Raw genomic sequence first — 21,696 nt, 5'->3', positions numbered from 1 at the left:
GAAAAATAAGTCGCATTCACATAATCACACCCTAGGGCAATTTTGTGTCTTCAATTAATGCATAATTTCTGGATGCTGGATGAAACAGGAGTGCCTGGAGAAAATCCACACGGGCATGGCGAGAACATGCAAACTGCACACAGGCAGGGCTGGGATTTGAACCCTGGTCCTCAGAACTGTGATGCAAATGCACTAACTGGTTGCGGCACCGTGTAGTACCCCACAGAAAGTCTTTCATTTTAACACTTAATGGTGAAATAGGATGGTGTTAAATTTAAAGCTTGACAAAATATAACAAACTGAATTTCAGAATCAGAATAATAATATTTAAATATGTAAAAAAAAAGGAATTTGTGTCTGGTAGTTGGCACCCAAAAGGTACCACAACAGACAGTCAAATGACAGATACTACCTTTGAGCTGCTCACTGAGCAATAAAACGTTGATAGCAATCTGGCAATGTGAGGATAAGCGGTTAGGAAGATGGATGGAGGAATAATTGTAGTGAGGCAGAGCCCAAAACTTTGAAGTGTAAGAAAAGACAGACGCAGACTCTAGTAAGGGTAAAGAGAAAAAAATGAAATTGTTTCACTAATGATGCCTTTTTATTATGTTTTTTTCTGTTATCAAAAAACAGGACATTTGGTTGAAGGCAAGTTTAGAAGGGGACATATCGCAGGGGAGGATGGATGGTGCAAATTTACAAAAGTCCTTTAAAATGGAAACAATCTCAAAACAATAAATGCTAATCTTAATACAGATAATTCCAAATCTAATCAAACAATGAATTATCCAGTTTAAAGACGATTTCACTTTCACTTGGGTCAAATACACTTTTTGAGATATATGACCGCAAGTCTATCCAATAAGTTAAAGTTGTTCGCCCTAAAAATAAAGCACTGTGATCTGCAGAGAAAGCAGGGAGCAGGTGGAGGAACAATTAGAAAGATGGAGGCATGCACTGGAAAGGAGAGGAATGATGATTAGCCGAAGTAAAATAGAATATATGTGCGTGAATGAGAAAGGTGGAGGGGGAAGAGTGAGGCAACAGGGAGAAGATATACCTAGGGTGGACAACTTCAAATACTTGGGGTCAATAAGCCAGAGCAATGGTGAGTGTGGTAAGAAAGTGAAGAAATGGGTCCAAGCATCTTGGAACAGTTGATGGAAGGTGTCTGGTGTGTTATGTGACAGAAGAGTCTCTGCTAGGATGAAGGGCAAAGTTTACAAAACAGTGGTGAGGCTGGCCATAATGTACGGATTAGAGACGGGGGCACTGAAGAGACAACAGGAACTGGAGCTGGAGGTGTCAGAAATGAAAATGTTGGAGTGAGCAGGTTGGATAGGATTAGAAATGAGCTCATTAGAGAGACATTCAAAGTTAGTTATTTTTTGGAGAAAAGGTTCAAGAGAGGAGACTTCGATGGTTTGGATATGTTTAGAGGTGAGAGAGTGAGTGGTAGAAGTGTGCTGAAGATGGAGATGCCAGGTAAAAGAACGAGAGGACGACCAAAGAGAAGATTGATTGATGTTGTGAGGAAAGACATGAGGGCAGGTGGTGTTCGAGAGGAAGATGCAGGAGATAGGCATACATGAAAAAAGATGACGTGCTTTTGTGACCCCTAATGGGACAAGCCGAAAGGAAAAGAAGAAGATGAAGATACAAGAATCAAGTTCATGCAAACTAAGACCAAATAAAATTGGAAAAACATTTTGACTTTAGGTACCTAAAGAACATAAGAACCCTCAATATTTTTGTTACAATCAACACCTCACCTTTGTTGGCATTTTTAATCCCCTTTTCACAACGTGTGATGTTTCCATTCTGGAATCATAGTTCCTCAATTTCCTCATAAAGAAGAAAACCATTGTGCGCTCTGATGAGAGTCTGAAAGCGAATGCTGTTGTTCCAGCAAATCTCGGTGTTGTCGTACAACATCCTGTAAGGCTTGCACACATTCCGTTTGTCATGTACTTTTTAACATTCACAATTCAAAAATAGTTGCATGAATTAAAAAAAAGAAGTAACTGATGAGCAAATGATTTACTGTATTTTCTTCTTTATTGGCTGTAGACACCTTCAAGAGATAATAATCAACAACTAATGTCATTGTAGACCGTTCTTATAAACAGGTTTTCAAGTTTATAAAAAGGAAGAGGGATGGTATCCTGTCTTCGATTTCTTTATTAAAGATGTTTTTGGAATATATTTATGTATTTGTTGCATTTCAGAAGAAACATTTGATTAAAATCTATTTACTCTTCTTTTCTCACATAATGAGAGTTGAAACTGCCCAATCAGAGTAAAGAATGTCATTTGACCTATCTCATCATAAATTTTGGGGAGACAGCACAAAGGCTGTATAATCCATGAAACTCTGGGATTACCGGTAACTGTTTCTGATCTTTTTAGGGGAGAATGAAGTTTGAGGTTGGAGCATTGATTTTGGGTATTAATTCCTTCAATTCCGCAAAACAAAATATTTTACCATCATGCTACATAGTGAGAAAAGCAAAAACATGATGTATTGTGTTGCGCTCTTGTTCAGGTCTATTGCTGCACGACTTAAACACCCGGAGGGACGAAGGTTATTCGGGGACTCCCTCACGTGGGAATCCAGGTAAAACGAAAGGATAGAGCTGATGCAATGTTCATTTCGTGTGAGTGTGTTTATGCATAGGATGGGGGAAGCGATGTTGTCTTCCCCTCAGGGTAAATGGCATTACATCCGGTCTACACGGCAGACCTACCTGTCAACCTACAGAGACCAAGGAGCGCTTAGATGGCCTGTGGATGTTGGCCAGAGCGCCCACATGGGCATATGACAGACGTGTGCATGAATGCACAAACAACACATAAACATGGGCTTGACAAAAAAAAAAAAAAAAAAAAAAAAAACCTAAACAAACATTTTTGATTGGAAACATTTTGTGGCATCACGACAAGGGTATGTGCTGAGCAACCACAGCACTTACATCCAGTGTATTTCCAAAAGGACTTGCTCATTTGCCTTGAATCACATATGATCGGAAGTGGCACTCCCTTCTTAATCAATAGGATTTAATGTGTAATTGTTCCCACAAAGTTGGGAGCAGTTAGTTTGTTCTTGGTATGCAGAATCATTTTGAGATCAGGGAGGAATTATTGTCAATTCTTCACTATGCGTAACATATACAGAGGATTTAAATCACGATACTTATGGGCCCGCGGTGCAACAAAAAAAACAGTACAAAAAGACAAAAGTACAAATAACATCTATATAAAAAGATAAGTAAAACAATAGTATTTATTGTACAAAAAGTATTCCCAGTAACTAAATGTGAAAATATGAGAGATGAGGTTACGTGTTTTGACTTGATTTTGATTTGACCTCACAATAACACTTTAGGAAGAATGGTATAAAATTCCCACTCCTAGACCTTGTGGACTGCCTTCCCAACAGAATTGAAGCTGTTATTGCAGCAACAAGTGGATGTCACTTAAGTTCATATGTGAGTCAAGCAGGTGAGTGAATAAGTTTGGCAATATAGTGTGTGTAAAAACAAGTTTGCTTTGATTCAAAGACAATCTGAATTTAGATCATAAGTGATAATTGCAAAAAAACTAGAATAAAACTATTGTATATTATACTGCAAAAACATTTTTTACCTTATTGTTAAGTAACTGGCAGACCTGTGGGACATAGTCAATCAAGCATCCTCCGCTGGGGAATGCTGGGATATGAAGCGCAGAGGCACCTCCCAGAGCACTGTTTGAACAAAAAGGCCAGCCTGTAGTTAGACAGATCTGGATAAAAGTCAATGCAATTAAGACACAATTCAGTTACCAAACAATGACAACTCAGACTTCTACCTTTATTCTTCTTCCTTCTTTTGTATTGATATCACATCTGTGTTGTAACACAGCTGCATTAACGATTAGACCATGCTTTGTTTAATCAAGAAATCTGCTGCTGCTGCACCCAATGACTAACTGACCAAGGATGTCACTCCCTCATTTTTCCCCCATCTAGGGCAAATAAAAATGGAATGCCCCGAGGACAAGTTAAAGGTTTAAAGAGCTGCTTATTGGCTTTTAATGCATTTTCTGCTGCTGCTTTCTATTTTCATCATACTCTTCATTATTGTGGGATTGTCACAGGCATTTTGAAACGATGTTAATTATAAATTGCAGATGATTGGAGTTAAGGATTCTTAGATTATACAAATATAAAAGTCTGAAACATTACGCTAAATGTCACATCACATATACAGAACCTTGAAGAATCTTATTTTTTCCCATTATAAAAAAACAACAATAATAGAACTATTAGTGCAAATGGGAGTCTTAATTCAACAAATAAAAAACTCAGATCAACAATGTTGGGGCAGATTACAGTACTTTCCCACATTTTTTCTTAATCTCGACTGACAAACTGAGGTAAAACCATAGTTCCAGAGAACTGCAGAGTATCGCAAATAAAGTATGACAGTGGGAGTAATTGTGAGGAAGGTGGAGCACAGAATCATCTGATTTACCTCGCCGTCATGACCCAAATCTTTATGGGAAACGTGTTGTAACAGAGTTCAGTAAAAGGTCAGTGGTGACCGAAATCGTAGTTATGACTAGAAGTGACACAAATCTGAATGCTCCTCTCCGTCACAATCTGCTGGTTCCTCATCTGCTGCTCTTTTTTGACAAGATCCCATCACAGCCTGTGATTTAACCTGTTTACAACTCAGTCTAAAAAGTGTATTTTTCAAAGACCCACTTACTTGTATGAAGCATTGGGTTGTCTCCTTTTGAGATTTTCAGAGATGCTACTTATTTAGTCAGCTTTGTGCACATAATTAGCATTAGCCTGTGCATTTTACCATACACCAACCAACATTCGATTGGAAATTGCTCACAGCAGTGAGAAGAGAAGCCTTTGAAAGGGAAAATCTAAATAATGCCCATCTATCCACCCACAGGTCTAAGAATAGCATTGCATCATTCAAATGGAAATGCAGACCGAGGAACAAAATACACTGTGGTTTGTTTGTCACTCATTTGTGTCAAAGGGTTGTATTTGCTTTTATAACCCTCTTTCATAAGGACACTAATTAGACAGAGGTAATTTGAACAATTAATAGAGGTCTACCAAAATCTAAAAAAATGACTCAAGGTCAATTCACATTACTCTGTAATGAAACAACACTGCACCACTATATTGTAATCCTTAAATTTTCTTAAATAAATTAAAATGAAACAAAAAATAAAAAAAATACAAAACCAAAACCAAACAAGCGATTGGCTGGGGAGCAGTTAAGGGTGTATCCCGCCTCTCGCCTTGAGACAGCCAGGATAGGCTTTAGCACACCCACAACCCTAGTGAGGATAAGCGGAATGGAAGATGATGGAATGAAAAAACAAAACAACAACAAAAAACAACAAAACAAAAAAACTTCAGTCTTGGGCCTTAAACCACCAGAGATTCAAGAGTAAAATTAAGGCAGACGGAAAAGACTTAAATGTCTTTCTAATTATAAGATAAAATTTCAGTTCCTTTCGTCATCAAACATGCTAGGGCAAAAATGGGAAAAAACGTCTATAACTTTAACATTTAATTTTAAAACTGAGCTATGGTGATCTGTTTTAAAAACTGGTGTTTTTCAATGTTACATTGCAGCTATTTGCTAACATATTTTTTCCACCTTCCTTAACGTACACACAGCATCCCGTATTGACGGAAAAAAGATGTAATTGTTGACATTTTTGCAGATTTATTAAAAAAGGAAAATGTAGATATCCCACAGCCATACGTTTTCAGAACCTTTGCTAAGTATTTAGTAGAAGCACACTTTTTAAGGTAATACAGCAATGAGTCTTTTTGGGAATGGTGTACTGTAGTTCCTTGTTTTTCGTGGTTAAATGGAACCAGAACCACTCGCTGTCACGACCCATCGGAACGGAGGTAGGACCCAAATGCAGGAGTACACGGGAGACGCAGAGGTAATTCGGGAAAAACGTTTATTGTTCCACGGTTGGGGATCGGGCAGGCAGTCAGGTGCAGCAGCGGTAGTCGGGACGTCAGGCCGAGAGGGCAGGTCAGCGGGCAAGCAGGAGTCGGTACACGGGAGATCGATCAAAGGAGACAGGAGTATTAAAGGAGTCAGGCTTACGGGGTTGGTCGGGGGACAGGCGGAGGTCGGTACACACGGGAATACGATCAGAGATACGGGAGTGCTGGAACGGGGCATGAACTGCAACGATCTGGCCCAGACCAGCTAAAACTCACTCATTTTTGGCAGGTTGGTGGGTGTTAATGTTTAGCCCTGGTTTGTGGCACTAGCATATACTTCTTGTGACATTTTTGTTTTGTTTGTGCCAAGAGAGTTTTCTCATGAAAAATATGCATGGTATATAATGGTTTGGAAATACTGGTCTTATCAATTAAGATATTCTAGATTTGATTGCTCAACAAAAAATGTCCTTTCCTACTACAGTGGTTGGAACAAATGGATCCAATGATGTTTTACTGTACTTTCTCAGCGGCCCTATTACGAGTCTCCACTCCTGTCTTGACTGGTGACAAGGGTCTCCCCAATACCCACACAGCCTTCAATGACCCCTCTGAGCAATGTGGCTTACTGTATGACATATTTACAATTGCAGTGTGCATGAATATATGAAAACAAACACACACCACATACTCATGCACAACGTGACAGGGTTGCCAGTGACTTCATCAACCAGAGAGATTATGTTCTGTGACTCAGGTGCATGGTGACGAGGCTCAGCTTGTTTGTTTGTGGGGGGATTTATGTGTGTATGTGATATGTGTGCATACAGTGACAGTGCAAGAGCAGTAAAAAGTTCAGTTGCAAAGGGAGAAAACATGAATCATGAATCAACCAAAGTGAAAGATAATGCAAATAAGGAAATTCAGATGCTGTTTCGAAGTAGCAACACTTCAATGTAGATTACATTCTTCATTCCCTAAAACACTTTGGTGGCCTCCCAGGTTTACCTGTTGCTCTGCCTCTAGATTTCACACTGAATACATATGATGGCAAATGAAAATGCATACCCAAGTTAAACTTAAATTATGCTTCAAGTGCCCACGGCCCTCTAAAAAAATTGTGTGGAAACTGGTACTTGTAACAAACTTGAATATAGTGTTGACAAAAAGATACTCTCTTCCCTCTGACTTAGTAGTCAACTGAGGTAACGGTTTTGGCTGTTTGCTGCTTTATTTTCCATGGTGACTATTAATAACAATAGATTTTAGTCCCATAAGTAATATGTGAAGAGAAAAATTTAAAAACAAAAATTTTTAAATCGATGGTGTTCAGTCAACCATCACCTTTTTTAAGTGAAATGGAAGTTCTAAAGTGAAATGGTCCTAATTTGAAATTTGTCCCATGTCTGGGTGAGAAAAGTAAACGAAATGAGAATATTTGAGGCTGAACAGCTTCGTGGACGGGACTTTCACGTTGTTCTCGGCTTTGTCCTGTAAGAAACTATTCCTTCTTTGCTTATATGCATTTATTGATCTCTCTCTGTCACTCTCTCTCTCTCTCTCTCTTTCATGGTTCTGTAGGTCCCTGTCCTGGCTGTGGCAGTCCCTGACACAGCACACACCTGCAGCAATCAGTGAGGCACATACCTGCGCCTCATTCCCCGTAATTAGGACAGATACAAAAAGGACTCCTCGTATGGTGTGGCTTTTAACAGATCGTTGCCTCATGCCTCGTCCCCACACTCTTGTGATTCAGTTCCTGATCTCCCGTCTACCCACTGACCTGCCTCTTATGCCTGATGTCCTTGTTACTGCTGCTCCCATTGACCGCCTGCCTGATCCCTGACACTGGACTGAATAAAAACATTTCCCGAACTGTCTCTAAGTCTCCCGAGTCGTGCATTTGGGTCCAACCCCCGGTTCTGGTCGTGACACACTCGCTCTCTCGCTCTCTCTCTCTCTCTCACACACACACACACACACACACACCACACACACACACACACACACACACACACACACACATGCACGCACGCACACGCATGCATGCACACACACAAACGCGCACACACAGACCCATTAAGTTTAAATGTTAACATTTTCAATAAATTTGACCAACTCTATGAATTTTTTTTTTACTTTGTCATTATTTGATAAGGTGGCACGATTGGTTAGGACGTTGGCTTCACAGTTCTAAGTATAGAGCTCATGCACCTACGTCATAAAATCACATGAAAAAAGACGGTTTTGAAGGTTTGTGAACGCAGAAGTATTTGGCCACACGTTAGTTAACCTTTGCCGGAATCCATCGATCATTTCTGCTAGTATTCAATACAAATACAAATATTTCAATAAATGACCCCTGGTTTTACACAAACTTGCATTCATTAACTATAATTGAAAAACAGAACGTACAGGGAAGCGATTCCGGCCGCTGAGTACTATCGTACAGGTTTGTTGGTTAGAACTACATTATTTAATCAGATGGAAAGATTTATGACAGTGTCAAGAAGTTAAAACTTTGAAAAATATTTGATCGAAATGCAACAAATTTCAAATGCTATAAAACACCTCGACAGACCCTGGAGAAGGACCATACAAACTGTTCACCCACACAGACATACACATAAACGCACACACATCAGCATCCAGAACACACAAACATGCGAGTCGGCACCTAAAGGCAAATGCAGATACACAAACATTAGTGCACTGCAGCCTAAAACTGTCTCCCTGTGTTGAGTTTTCTGGGCTCCTAAATCTGGTTTGGGGGCAGAAACGGTGCCCACTCAATTCTTTTATGCAATGCAGCAGGTTTTCTGGGGGAAGGAGAGATGTATCCAGCTTCTCTCATGGGCATGGTACAATCAGGTAAAAAGAGAAGTGAACATGAAAAGATTGTTCCATTTGCTGATGAACTGCAACTGAAGCCACACAAGCAATCGAGTTTAAGAGAATTATTTTGCACATTTGAGGTTCTTAATGATGGCTGCTGGACCAAATCCTCACTTCATTAGAACAATTGCATTGTTTCATCTAACAGAGACTTAAATTAAGTTGGTCTCTCCTTTGCACTTCTATTCTCCAGGGAGGAATTTACATTACATTTTTGAGTGTATCTGCTAGGATTTTTTTTTTCATCCACTGAAAAACAGAATAAGAATATTTGAGTTCACACACACCAAGCTTACAAAATACATTGTAGTTTATGCCAAAAGTGTATGACGTCTTTGACGTCACTAAAGTCAACCAATCCTCCACAAATTGGGGCACAGTTATACTTTTAACAAATAAAGCATCTTATTTTCTAAAAATGTGTTCAATTGAACTCACAATTGATCAATCAATACAGAGATGTGTTTCAATGTCCACAAAGTGTTATTAGAATTACTGGATTTAAGTGAAATAGGATAAGCGACTCGGAAAATGCATGGATGGAAAATTTTGACTCTTCCTGGGGATATATTTTTTTTTTTCATTTTGTTTCTCCTGTTTGTTTGTCTGACACCTGACATACAGGAAATCTTAGATTTGAGCCTACCCAACGGAAAACGACTTTACAGGACAAGCCGAAAGGAAAAGAAGAAGGCTTGTTTATTATCACACCAAAACAAACAGAAGATGATGTAGTCCACAGACTAAGTTGGTATATTTTCACAAATAAGGATTTTAATGAACAAAATCTGTTTAAAATGTTGTCACGTTAATTTGAGAGCATGTAAGATGCAAATCTGGATCGTTACTTTTTTGGTGGAGAGGGCCAAAGACAGAGAAAAGGAACGAGCTAAACAATCAAATCCAGAGAAAATTCAAACTCTCAATGACAATATTCTCCTAACCATCTGGATTTTAAATACAGGGAGCCTAATAACATTCAACATGAAACTGTTAGGGAGCATCATCCAGCTGTCAGCATGCACTGCAAAAATATATTGTGGAAGCAATAATTCAGTTATATACCAAGAAAAACAGATGGGGATATCATTGTGAATTTCAAAAAAAGAAATGAAATAAATTTGGAAGTGGGATTTCAAGTATTTTTTGTGTAGTTAAAAGAACAAGTTTGACATTTTCAGTGAAAGTTTGCAAAAACACAAATAAAACAGTTCTCAAGTGTCCTGATGGGAATGATGCTGTAATCTGATTCTTTTAATAAGTCATGTAACTTCAATGGATGACACACGTCTGATGTTACTCACCGTGGTCAAAGGGGCCGCTCAGGGGCTAAGAGTGTTTGCTCAGACATTAAAATTTAAAGGGAACATTCTACGTTCAGCTTTATACTTGCGCACCTAGTACTTAAAATAAAAAAATGCTGAGTAGGATTTTTTTTGTTTTGCGAAATGCAGTCCTACTGCGAATGATTATTAATGAAAATAATTTCTACAGGTTTGTGATCTGATTATTGCCTTTATCTTTTTTGTACGTTGTCTGTTCAGTACCATTTTTGTTTAGATGCACTTGCTGATTTGAAGCAATATATTGGTTTTGCAGGCAGTTTGGGGTTATGCGGACCTTCTTTTCCTTTAGGCTTGTCCCGTTAGGAGTTGCCACAGCATGTCATCCTTTTCCATGCATATCGATCCCATCTCTATCACTCTGTTTGGCCTACCTTTCTAGATCTTTCTCTTCTCCTTTATTGTCCAACCTAGCATACATGTCATCATATATCTCTTGTTTAGTCGCCCTCCAAATATTTACTTAAAAGTTAGTTAGTACTCAGTGAAAAAACTAAAATAAAAAAAGTGGTGAGTAACTTTTGATTTTAAAAAAGGCATGAAGGTCAAATGAAATAATTTACAATATTGTGGGACCTTGGAACTCGAACGTCTCGGTGGTTGTACAAATCGTTTTTCGACCCAATTCTTGGTGTCCGAACACTGAGCAAAGCTAGACCCTTGTTGACGGGGTGCTGACTAGAGCCGAGCAATGGTGAACGCAGACTGGCCAGTGCCAAGACGAGCTGCTGGCCACTTTGAGTCAAGCAGTCACTCATGCTCAAGCTAGTGCGTGCTCATAGCACACCAGTACATGCTCATAGTGTGAGCATGCACCTTCGCGAGTGCTTCTCAAGACTGTTTTTCCAGTATTTTTTGCCATGGGCCCAAAGAAAAAACGTCAGTGCAACCAGCAGCAAAGGAAAAAGAAAGTTAGCGAACACAGTGGATCTCAGTACGCTATGTACAGAAATGCCACGTGTTTGTTATAGCGCTTGTTAGCATCGTATAGCTGAGTCAACTATTTCAACCATCCTAAAGAATAAAAATTTCATAAAAGGAAGCTGATGTTGCCAAAGCAGTGACTAGCATTACAAAACAAAGGGCACAGATAATGGAAGAAATGGAGAAGCTACTGGAGAATTATCCAGTCAAATCATGGAGGGGTGACTTTGACACTTCCTCCTTCCCCTCCGATTCCATTGCACGGCCACAAAAAAGGTAAATGATGCACATTTAAGTTGCCTTAAGTTTATGCATTTTTTTTATCGTGTAAATGCAGGGTGTACATGTTTTAACATAAAAAGGAATTAAAATATGACTTTACTATTTGGAGGTTGGGAACAGATTTAATTCATTTACATTACGCTATATCCGATGGGAAAATATGTTACGGAAGTTGAATAACAGATTTTGAACACTTCACAAAAACAAATTACTTTCAAACTATGAGGTTCCACTGTGTATGGGAGTTCACACAGAAGGGTCAACATTTCAATTTGAAAGTGCCCAAAAGCAACTCATGCATTGGGCCACAGTAAGACATTATTTGCTTTATTCACTTAAATGACTGAATGAAGATGCTGTTTGCTGACCAGAATTATGGATGGTGTGTGTGTGTCTGTGTGAGTGCCCACGAGAGACAGAGCAAAGCGAGAGAGAGAGAGAGAGAGAGAGAGAGAGAGAGAGAGATAGAGAGAAAGCTCAAGAGACAGAGACCGAGAGACCAACAAGAGAGATAGAGAGATTACAGCATGGCACATCCCCCAAAAGATGGATGTTACTTGGGCTTCCAAATAATTGAGCTAATGTTGCCTGATGCACTCCCAAACCAACGATAGAAAACTGCAATTACGCTCGTGAGGAAAAGTGGAGAGGGAGTGTGATACATTGCGGGGGCAGAAAGGCTTGTATTTTTTGTGCCTTAATAAATTGAGTAGTCATTTGAAAACTGCAACTGTATAGATTCTCAACAAATACTCAAGTAAAAGTATGGTGCACTGAATCTACCCTGACAACTAGAATTTATCCCAAAAGTTACTTGAGTAAATGTTATGGAGTAAATGTAGTGCTTTTCCATCTACACCTGGTTATATAATATATACTAGTGAGTAGCCAGGACAATGACGTACCACTTTCTTATGTCATAATAGATACAAAAACCAATGACATTAAAAAATGTGACAACAAAGAAACATTGCAAGTGGGTCTATACATACAAAAGGGTCTATAAATACAAAAGACCAGATCAGCAAATATGTTGCCTAAACTTAAGTGTAGCAATAGAGGATGTCAGCTCCAGAGGTGAAGAGTAGCCAAATACTGGACTCAAGTCAGAATCCTGTTACTTGACAATAATGTGACTCAAGCACAAAGAAGTCCTCCCAAAAATTACATGAGTAAAAAGTACAGAGTGAATTAATTTCACAAGTTCTGAGTAAGAAGTATGGTCAGATATTTTTTTTAACTACAGGATGAACATCAATGAAAAAAATAAAAATAAATAAATGTGAATGTGCAAATTCTGATGTTGCTGTGTGTGTGTCTGTGTGTGTACAGTCAAAACTATAGCACAACACAGCAATTTACTGCACTGTCTTAAAATTATAAGTCTCCAGTGCAGACAAATACTACAATACATTAAAGCTGTTGTCTTTGTTCTTCTAAATGTAAACGAGTAGCTTCCTGTTGCCTTTACAGTAACGATGATCTTCCCAACATGGTCAGCATGTAGGTACGAGAGTCAGGCGGGATGGCTTATCTTGTGTAAATACCCAAGCCTGGGAAGCCCAATAGGAGACGTGTGAGGTCATGTGACTTTCTTTTGTTGTTTGATTGGTGAACTAGACTTAAATGTCACGAGCAATTCAATTGGAGTGGCGCAGACAGTGCCCGATGCCGAAGTCGAAGCTGTAGCGTCACACAAAAAAAGTCGTAAAAGTAATAAACCAGGGTTTTATCCAATTCAACCCCTTTGTTGAAGAGCCTTGAAAGTTGAAATTGAGGTTACTTGACATATCAAAATGCATTTAGAATAGTTCACACATCTCTAGATGTGTATTTTTTGGACCTTGCATGGTCACAAAAAAGTTATGAGTGCTGGTTTAAGCAGAGGAACCTTCTGTGCCATGCATGATTTCAAACCAGATCAATGTGGGGTTCCTCTGAGAAGGCAGCAACACATTTTGCTAACCCTATCTTGAAAAGAAATACCCAAAGAGGCCCACGCAGCTTGGATTTATTTTCCTCACTTAAAAAGAAAAAATATATCTATCGGGCTTGGCTTGCATGAAACTCTGGCTTTTTAGAGTATATTTCCTGTTGGGTGACTGACAAACATTATATAACAAATGAATCTGAAGCAAGGTGAATATTTTGTTGACTTCTCAAAATCAATAATTGCTACAGAAAAAGAAAACGTATCGAGTCCCATCAAAGCAGATTCACTGGGCTCTCTATAAACGATCTAGTCCTGGTAAAAATGTGGGTGTCTGTCGGGGCACTTCAACATATTTTTCTTCACTTGCCGTGAGGCCGAAAACATTACGGTGACGGGCTTATTGAAGACAGCGGAAGAAAAGAGGAAGAAAGCGTGAGCCAGTGGGAATACCAACATATGTACAACGCTGTACCTTAGAGTAGGTTACAAGTTTGGAGGTCACAGATACAAGACCTGACTGAAGGAGAGTGCACGTAAGATAACTCAGAGTAATAGCAAAGATGCATAGAGAGGTAAAAGGAAGACAAAATCAGAAAGAGAGGGAAATGCTCTCCTCTCCAGTGTGTTGATTTTTTTTTCTTTTTAAATATATATATCAACTTTCCTCTCCGTGTTTCAGTTGGGTGAGCGACGACCTTGCTGGATAGAGCAGAGCGCTTCTCTTGCTTTTAAGTCCCACTCACTCACTCGTTTCTCTTTGAGGATCAGCCAGAGGGATCAGCGGAGGAAAGGGAGTGATAGAAAATGGAAAGAAATGGCGAGAGAGGAAACAGGCTGCAGATGTAGAAAAAAAGGCAAAGAGGTGGTTTGGGGGGTTGAAAAGATAAGACAGGAGGCATAATTAAAAAGTGAAAAAAAACAAATCAGGTAAGAAAGATAAGCAAACAGGCCAGCAGAGAAAAGGATGGAAAGAAAGCAGGATGAATGGCCAGAAGGAAGGATGCAGAACTGTGCCCAAAATTATTTATCGCAAATACTGTAAATGTACTAAATATACTGTATGTGTACTGTTGTTGCTGCCTTTAACGCATGCAGTCCAGACCAAAGCTGAAACACAGGCTGCATTTGTTGGATTTGTAAAACCACAAAAATCTGAAGTAATTGAACAAATTTTTGAGCTGATGTGATGGCAATTTAAGGTTCATAATTCAAAATTTACAGAAACTTGGGTGAATTCTCAATGTTGCTGTCTGTCAAAAGCTTTCCAGAAAAATTCGATCAATACATTTTCCTATTCAGCACAGCCAATGTAGTGATAATGAGCAGACTAGAAGACTAAAAAGGGACAGCTAGAACATGTAGAGGAAACTAAGAGGGCAACAAATTTGTATGAACACATGCATGGTAAAATGCGGGCTAACTCACATTCCCATGTGAAATTAAGGAGCATGCATGATGAATAACAGCAAAAACAATCATGCACAAACTCGTACACATATGAAACTAGTTGTTTTTAAACAACAATGAAGAAGCAGCCCCGAGTCATGAATTAACACACTCCCACACAGCTGACAAAAAGGTCCACAAAAGCATGTAACGGGGTATATTCAGAGAGGGCCTTGATATGCATATGCGCGAATGTCTTTAGAGAAAGAGCTAACATTGAGCAGGAAGAGGAGGGTGGCAAATGAGAGATTGGCTCTAAGTAGTACTATGGAGGCTCTGCATTTACACTGTTGCTTTCCTCATTTATGCACCCCCGCGCCCCCATCCACAGCACCATCAACCACCCTTTTTTATACTCCTGCGCCAGAGCTCTTCAGTTCAAATGCTGCACCACACTGCCTTTAGCCTCCTTCTGTCTCATCTCCTCATGTAACTGGGAGAGGACGAGAGGCTTGAGCATAACTGCAAAAAAAGTAACATACATACAATGTATGCTGCAAGTGCTAGCCAAAATTATTTAAGTAGAACCCGCAACAGCCACGAAAAGACAAACGAAGGTTTGCTGGTTGTGAAGCTATATTAAATATATGCTAACTGGCCATCTTATAAGGGAAGGCTTCACACTTATGGGATCCAATAAAAAAGCAGAATGAGAAGAAAGTCTACAAAAATAATGCTCATTTTCTTTATAAAGGTAAAATATTTTACAGCTCTGCATAATGCAATGCTTTTACCACTGCAAAAAATAGTAATATAAACATGGTTATATATGGTTAAAACACTGGTAGTGGCCATTAAAATTGTGGATTATTATACTTGTAAAAACTATTTTTGATATAGGTTCAGAATGGATTATTTAATATGAATAAAGTGAACTGGTGTACTGTAATGCTATTCTTAGTTTCTAACATATTGAGTAAATGTGTAGCATAACATCCTGGATGTGCTCGAAACCATCCGAAGACAAGTGCACGACTCCAGATACATTAAAAACAATGTTCATCAGTTCCCTGAATTTTTGGTTTGTAATATTCTAGTTACAACAGATGGTGGTTTTTTGTTGCTCTAAGTTGTAATATAGAAGAGGAAGCCTCCGATGTTAAGAGAAGATAGGGGAAAGACAAACGGAGGCAGCAGTGAGGAGACGAGGGAACAATGAACAGGGGGAGGGAGAGGGGTGGCGGTTGGTGAACAAGGAGGGGCAGAGGTCTATTAACCTGGTGCGACGGGGCGTGTGCTTGTAAATAAACATCAGGTCGAGATTATTCCGAGCACGAAAACCCAGACCGTTGGGGCCTGGGGTCAGAGTGGCCCTATACCTGGCGTGCGCTCTCTCTCTCTCCTCTCTCTCTCTCTCTCTCTCTCTCCTCTCTCTCTCTCCCTCTCTCTCACACTCACTCACTCACTCACTCACATACAAGCACACATGGGACAGTTACTCACTGGTGCGACAAAAACATGATCACAGACACATACTGTAAATTCCCAATATAAAAATCTACAAGTGTGCATGAATTGAAACTTTATTGAAATTGATACAGTAGACTAACACAATCAAATGTAAAGTGACAGATATATCTGTACACTAGGGAAACAGCCCTCTTAGGGATAATAATGACACCTTTTATTGTAAATATTATTCTTCTGTACTTATGAAGCTATCTTTATTGTTGAGCCGATTATTGCTCCTTTCAAATGTGCATCATCTTTAATAATAATTTATATTAATTTGTTTGGCCATTCTAAATTGCCCGTAGGTGTGAATGTGAGGGTGAGTGGTTGTTTGTTTATATGTGCCCTGAGATTGGCCGGTGACCTTTTCACGGTGTACCCTGGCTCTTGCCTGAAGATAGCTTGATAGGCTCTAGCACACCTGTGACCTGAGTGAGGATAAGGAGTTCAGAAACCAGATGCACGATAGTTTTGCCATCTTACCCCACCTGAATAATGATGGGATAGCTGACTGTTGCTTTCGTCTGGTGGCCTCACCACTAGCAGTGGCTACTTATGTGTGTTATGCAGTGACAGACAGGCTTTACTGACTGTGCTCACATTTCTATGCTTTCCACATTATAACTTGGGTAGTGGTGGTACTTCTTAACATAAATAGAGTATATCATTTTTTTTGGGGTGCTGACATACCTTGCAGATTAGCTAGTTAACAGCATTGCTTCTCATTGCTTTGGAGACGAAAAACATTCACAAGGTTATGGAAACTCGCGGACCGACCAGCTGCTTTGATTGCCATTCCGGAGTATAAGCTAAGTGTGGCCACCGAATACGTGGTGCGCTCTGTGTGACAAACACTGAGTTAAACCTGGAGTTTTAAGTTTGCTAGCCGAATAGGTGCACTTTGGCACCCAGAAGTGGATCTGGAAAAGGATGACAGATTGGCTGTTGTCACGCATATTCTTGCCATGTTAGATCGATGTAATACTCCAACAGTTGATAATCGAGATTGACAGGAACACGATCACGAACTTCGAACTCACGTTTATAATCCCCCAGCCCTAATGAACACCAAATCAACAGAGTTAAGTAAGCATATAGAAATAAGAGAATATAAGTTCAAGAGCCCACTGACACATGCCCATAAACTCAAACTCCATCTGAACTTGCACATACAGTACATACAAAGTCTCTCGCCAGGATCTCATAGTACTTTCTATTAAAATTGTAATCAGTTCAGAAGCCCAAACTGAATAAATATGATCCATATGAAGAACTGGGCTGAAACCAAATAGATTTGGATTTGCTTTCACAGGAGTGAAATCCTTTACCCAAACCGTTCAAAAGTCATGGAAAGAGTTCAATCAAAATACAGTAATTAGGCTGGGGTCTGCCCGCGCTGTCTAAATGTAAATGCATACTTGAAAATACGACAGCTTCCAAACAGAGCTGATGTGGGACCAAAAATGTGTTTTTTTGTCCTGTTTAAATATTGTAGAGCTACGCATCTCACGTTTGTAAAACATCTGTTATGATAAAATGTGGTGGCAGATTGAAAAAGATCAGTTAAGAGTTGACCTCAAGCTTTTCAATCGCAATTGTTTCAATCAAAATGAAAAAAAAAAAAGTCTACATATAAGCCTGCCTTCTGTTTAACAATCCTGTTTGGAGACATACAGTGAACTTTAAATATAAAATGGCAACTGTGTGTCATATATTTATGCTTGATGTTTCCATAAAAACTAACATCTTCCTAAGCCCAAGTATGAGAAGCTTAGTATGATACTCAGTTACAGTATCATGCCGTGTGATGATTGCCCACCTCCATCATACTTCACACTTGTGGTGAAGTTTTGATTGTGGTGTGCTGTGCCTTTTCCCCCACTAGTACATTGGACTTTTACAATATGTTGCTTCCTCCTTCAAGGTCTTGCTCTCTCTCTGAAAGTATTACATGCTCACATTTTCAACTTTATTCCAGCAACATGTTGTTTTACTTCACTTTTTGTACGCCTATCTTTCTTTCTTTCACCAGTATTAGTGTTATTTTCTTATGGTAGTTAGACTCTTGTGTTTTCCCCTATAGATCCCTTGTACATTTTTTTAAATCTTCTATTAAATTCCTGTCCTTAAGTTTTCAGTTTAATAAGGAGACCTCTGTCATCTAGGACTCATATTTCATAGAATGTTGCAAACTTTAGCTTATGAGGCTGATAAGTTAGTCGGCGCTTATCCAAAGTTTAAAACATATAAAAAGTGGCTTGATGCTCTTTTTGAGACAAAATAGCTTGATTGATAATGTTAAGCGTCAATCATAGTAAACCAGAAGTAATGCAGTCATCGCTGCTTTGGAAAATTGATTTCTTAAAAAAAATATTGGTGTTAGTCAAATGCCAATATACCCTACAGATCAGGCTCTACAGATTTTTTGGAGAATGACAAAACTTCTTGTAGTGTGACTAAATCCATGACCAACAATTTGGGCCTCTATACCTCTATGACACAAACATAAAAAAATCCAACATTTTATTTTTTTGGGATACTTTTCATGTAGTCTGACAAATGAATGACAACTCTCTGCCAGCGCACGTTAATGTCAACCATGAGTGTGTATTCTGACCAGCGTATCGCCTCCTTTGATTGTCCTTGTCAACATACTCGGTTACCTTTGTCAACATGCACAAACCAATGTTTATCTAAGTTTTAGAGCATGATTTGATTGAACGGTTTGATGTTTATCTACAAACAGTGCAAGGATTAGCTTGCTAGGCAACACGAGGTTTTATTGGCTGCTTGTGAACCATATTAAAAGTATGTCAACATAGTTCAAGCCCTCCTTGACTGGACAGCCCAAAGAGCACACTCCCGAGCATCGGTGATGAACACCACAGGTTTTTCATTTTTTTTCCCAACACAGTACATTGGTGCGAGCAATTGTTGACGTCACCATGGTAACAAGTGAATATAGTTGCGTTAACCAGTTATACGTTTTCTGTTCCCACCTCCCAAAAAGTGTTTGATTTGACAACATAAAGCCCAGTGATCGTAAAAGACTGGATATGGTGGTATCTTAATTAATGTCCTGTAGTATTGAAAGTGGGTGATTGCGATATGGCAACATTTTTAAGTAGTTGTCTGACATAGTGTCATTGTGAAAGACCAAAATTGTCTTGTACTCAGATCCAGGCATAACTCTGGTCTCTCATTGTCTCCAAAATATATAACCTTGGCTGGATTTCTAATCATATCCAACCCTTGTCACTCTAAAAGAGAACCTCAATATCTTTATTTCTGACACTTCCATCTCTGTTTCCTGTTGTCTCTTCAGTGGCACTGTCCCTAATCCATACATCATGGCTGGCTTCACCACAGTCTTCTAAACCTTGCAATGCATCCAAGCATAAGACACTTCTGTCACATAAAACACCTGACATTCTCCTTCACTCACTACCATCCTACACCCACTCTAACCATTGTTATGGATTTGTTGACCCCAAGTACAATGTAATATTGCCAGCCATAATGCAAGCACAAAGCCTATGGTTGCAAAAGACTTACTGTTCAATACTTGGAGAAAGGTAGAGTTTGGGGAAGACTTGAGTAGCCTCACCATCCTCAAAACTCACAGAGAGAAGAGCCACATCTTCTCCAGGGTCCAGTGCTGTGTCCTATGCAAGGAAAAATAAAATGTAGGTAAAATTTTGAGTAAAATGGGCTAATACTGTACATCTGAAAGATCTGCGCTAAGGTAGACATTACAGATTCTATTTTAATAAAGTTAAAGGTTTCAGGTTTCTTAATTAAAGTTCTTTGACATTATTGCACGTAATACCATGGTAAAAATTACTGTTTTGGAGCAGTTATGTCTAATGTAAATGAGCTACTGCTCAGTCTAGCTAGTCAAACACAAAGATTTTCACTCACAGAGGCAGCACTTTTTCACCTGGCCACTGAATTACTCTTGTGAATTTTAGAAACAGATTATGTCTGCATGTATTGAAGGCAGCAGAGAGACTGCAAAACTCAAAAACTGCCATTAAACACTGTTAGCAAAATTTTAATTGTGTGTCTGTGTGTGTTTGTGGGTGGGGAGGAGGAGGGGGGTTATGCATCCTTTTTTTTAAAAGGCTAACACTTATGGTGTGTTTGACATAGTAATTCCAAGTCCTCCACGTTGTCTGGTTCCACTAAAAGGACAAAAGATTTCTAAGGTTTCAGGTGAGAGAAGAGGTTTCTGAAACCTCACAACATTGTTCAAAAAGACAACAGTCACTCGTATTTGCAAAATGTACGGGTGTTGTCAGTACTGCCTCCAGATATAAAGTTGCGGGTGTGATTAGCGATGGAATCTCAAGACCTAAAATAACTTACCGAGTTGTTATACCCGAGTATGTAGTTGTTACCTAATACCATAATCATAATTTATTGACACTGCACAGACTGAAACAGACATTTTTATAGAGGTCAATAGACAATTTCAATTTATGGCTCATGATGTTGATGACTTTTGACGTAAATGCACTTGCAGTACGTGATGTAGCTTGGAACATGTACTGCAAGCGTATAACATCTGAACATGCTCAGTACAGTTAACTTGTATTTCCTGTTTCCGGGTGAATACTGATTGTTTAGGATCAGGCTTGTTTTGTTATCAACGTTTATGAAATAAACGTAAATTAATGTCAAGGCTACACAAAATAAGCGACGTCTTTCAATATCTATGTATTTCTACTCGTAACAAATTTCCTATGCGTGATTTTTCGTGCTTGACTACGCAGATTTGTGAGTGTGATGGCGCGTGGGCAGAAACACGCCAAGCAAATCACAGGGACTACATTAATAAAAGTTAGTGTTCGTAATGTTCAGATTCATAAGAAAAATCATAAAGCTATCTTTCCAGAATAAGTTCATAAAAAAAGAATTCTACAAACACATGTGATGTATGTGTACAACAATTGATTGATACCATTGACTGTAGAAAGGAAAAGAGGAGATACACCAGAAGAAACACATGTTTTGGTTCATGCTACATTAGTTTCAACATCTGTAACATGAGGCTGAGATTATGACTGGGAGCACCATTCAAGTCATGTGTAAGATGGTTACAGAGGCCACCCGGAGCTGCGTGCTAAAACCATCAAATGGCTCTCAGAGATTCAAGTTTCTCATTGTGTGATATATTTCCTAGGGCGTGGCCACTTCTCAGGCACTGTCATTAGTGCAATTTCACATCAAATATTATGGGCTCTTTCTCTCTCCTGCCCTTGACAAAGACTCTGCAGCCATAATCAAATGTCTTACAGATGGTTTGAACTCATCCATTTGTTATAATTGCTGATATTTGTCATGGTGAGGGGAAATCTAGCCACCATACATGATGGATGGAGGAGAGTTCAACCAGTTTGCAGAAAAGAGGGTTCCAATGTGATCAGACCCTAGAG

At 39.2% G+C, this 21,696-nt stretch overlaps 1 protein-coding gene across 1 annotated transcript in view; it reads right to left on the bottom strand.

Annotated features, from left to right (window-relative positions):
* The window catches only part of babam2 (BRISC and BRCA1 A complex member 2), an 86,874-nt gene that overhangs the window by 9,670 nt on the left and 55,508 nt on the right, over positions 1-21,696 (bottom strand). Inside the window, exons 7-8 of the mRNA XM_061843116.1 lie at positions 19,814-19,923; positions 3,649-3,748 (exon numbers count right to left, since the gene is read on the bottom strand). Of these exons, the coding sequence (XP_061699100.1) occupies positions 3,649-3,748; positions 19,814-19,923 (210 nt within the window). The remainder of the gene's footprint in view (positions 1-3,648; positions 3,749-19,813; positions 19,924-21,696) is intronic.

The sequence above is a fragment of the Syngnathoides biaculeatus genome, chromosome 15 (assembly GCF_019802595.1).
Source record: "Syngnathoides biaculeatus isolate LvHL_M chromosome 15, ASM1980259v1, whole genome shotgun sequence".
NCBI lineage: Eukaryota > Metazoa > Chordata > Actinopteri > Syngnathiformes > Syngnathidae > Syngnathoides > Syngnathoides biaculeatus.
Note: the sequence above shows the minus strand (reverse complement) of the source record. Positions and strands in the feature narration are given on the sequence as shown.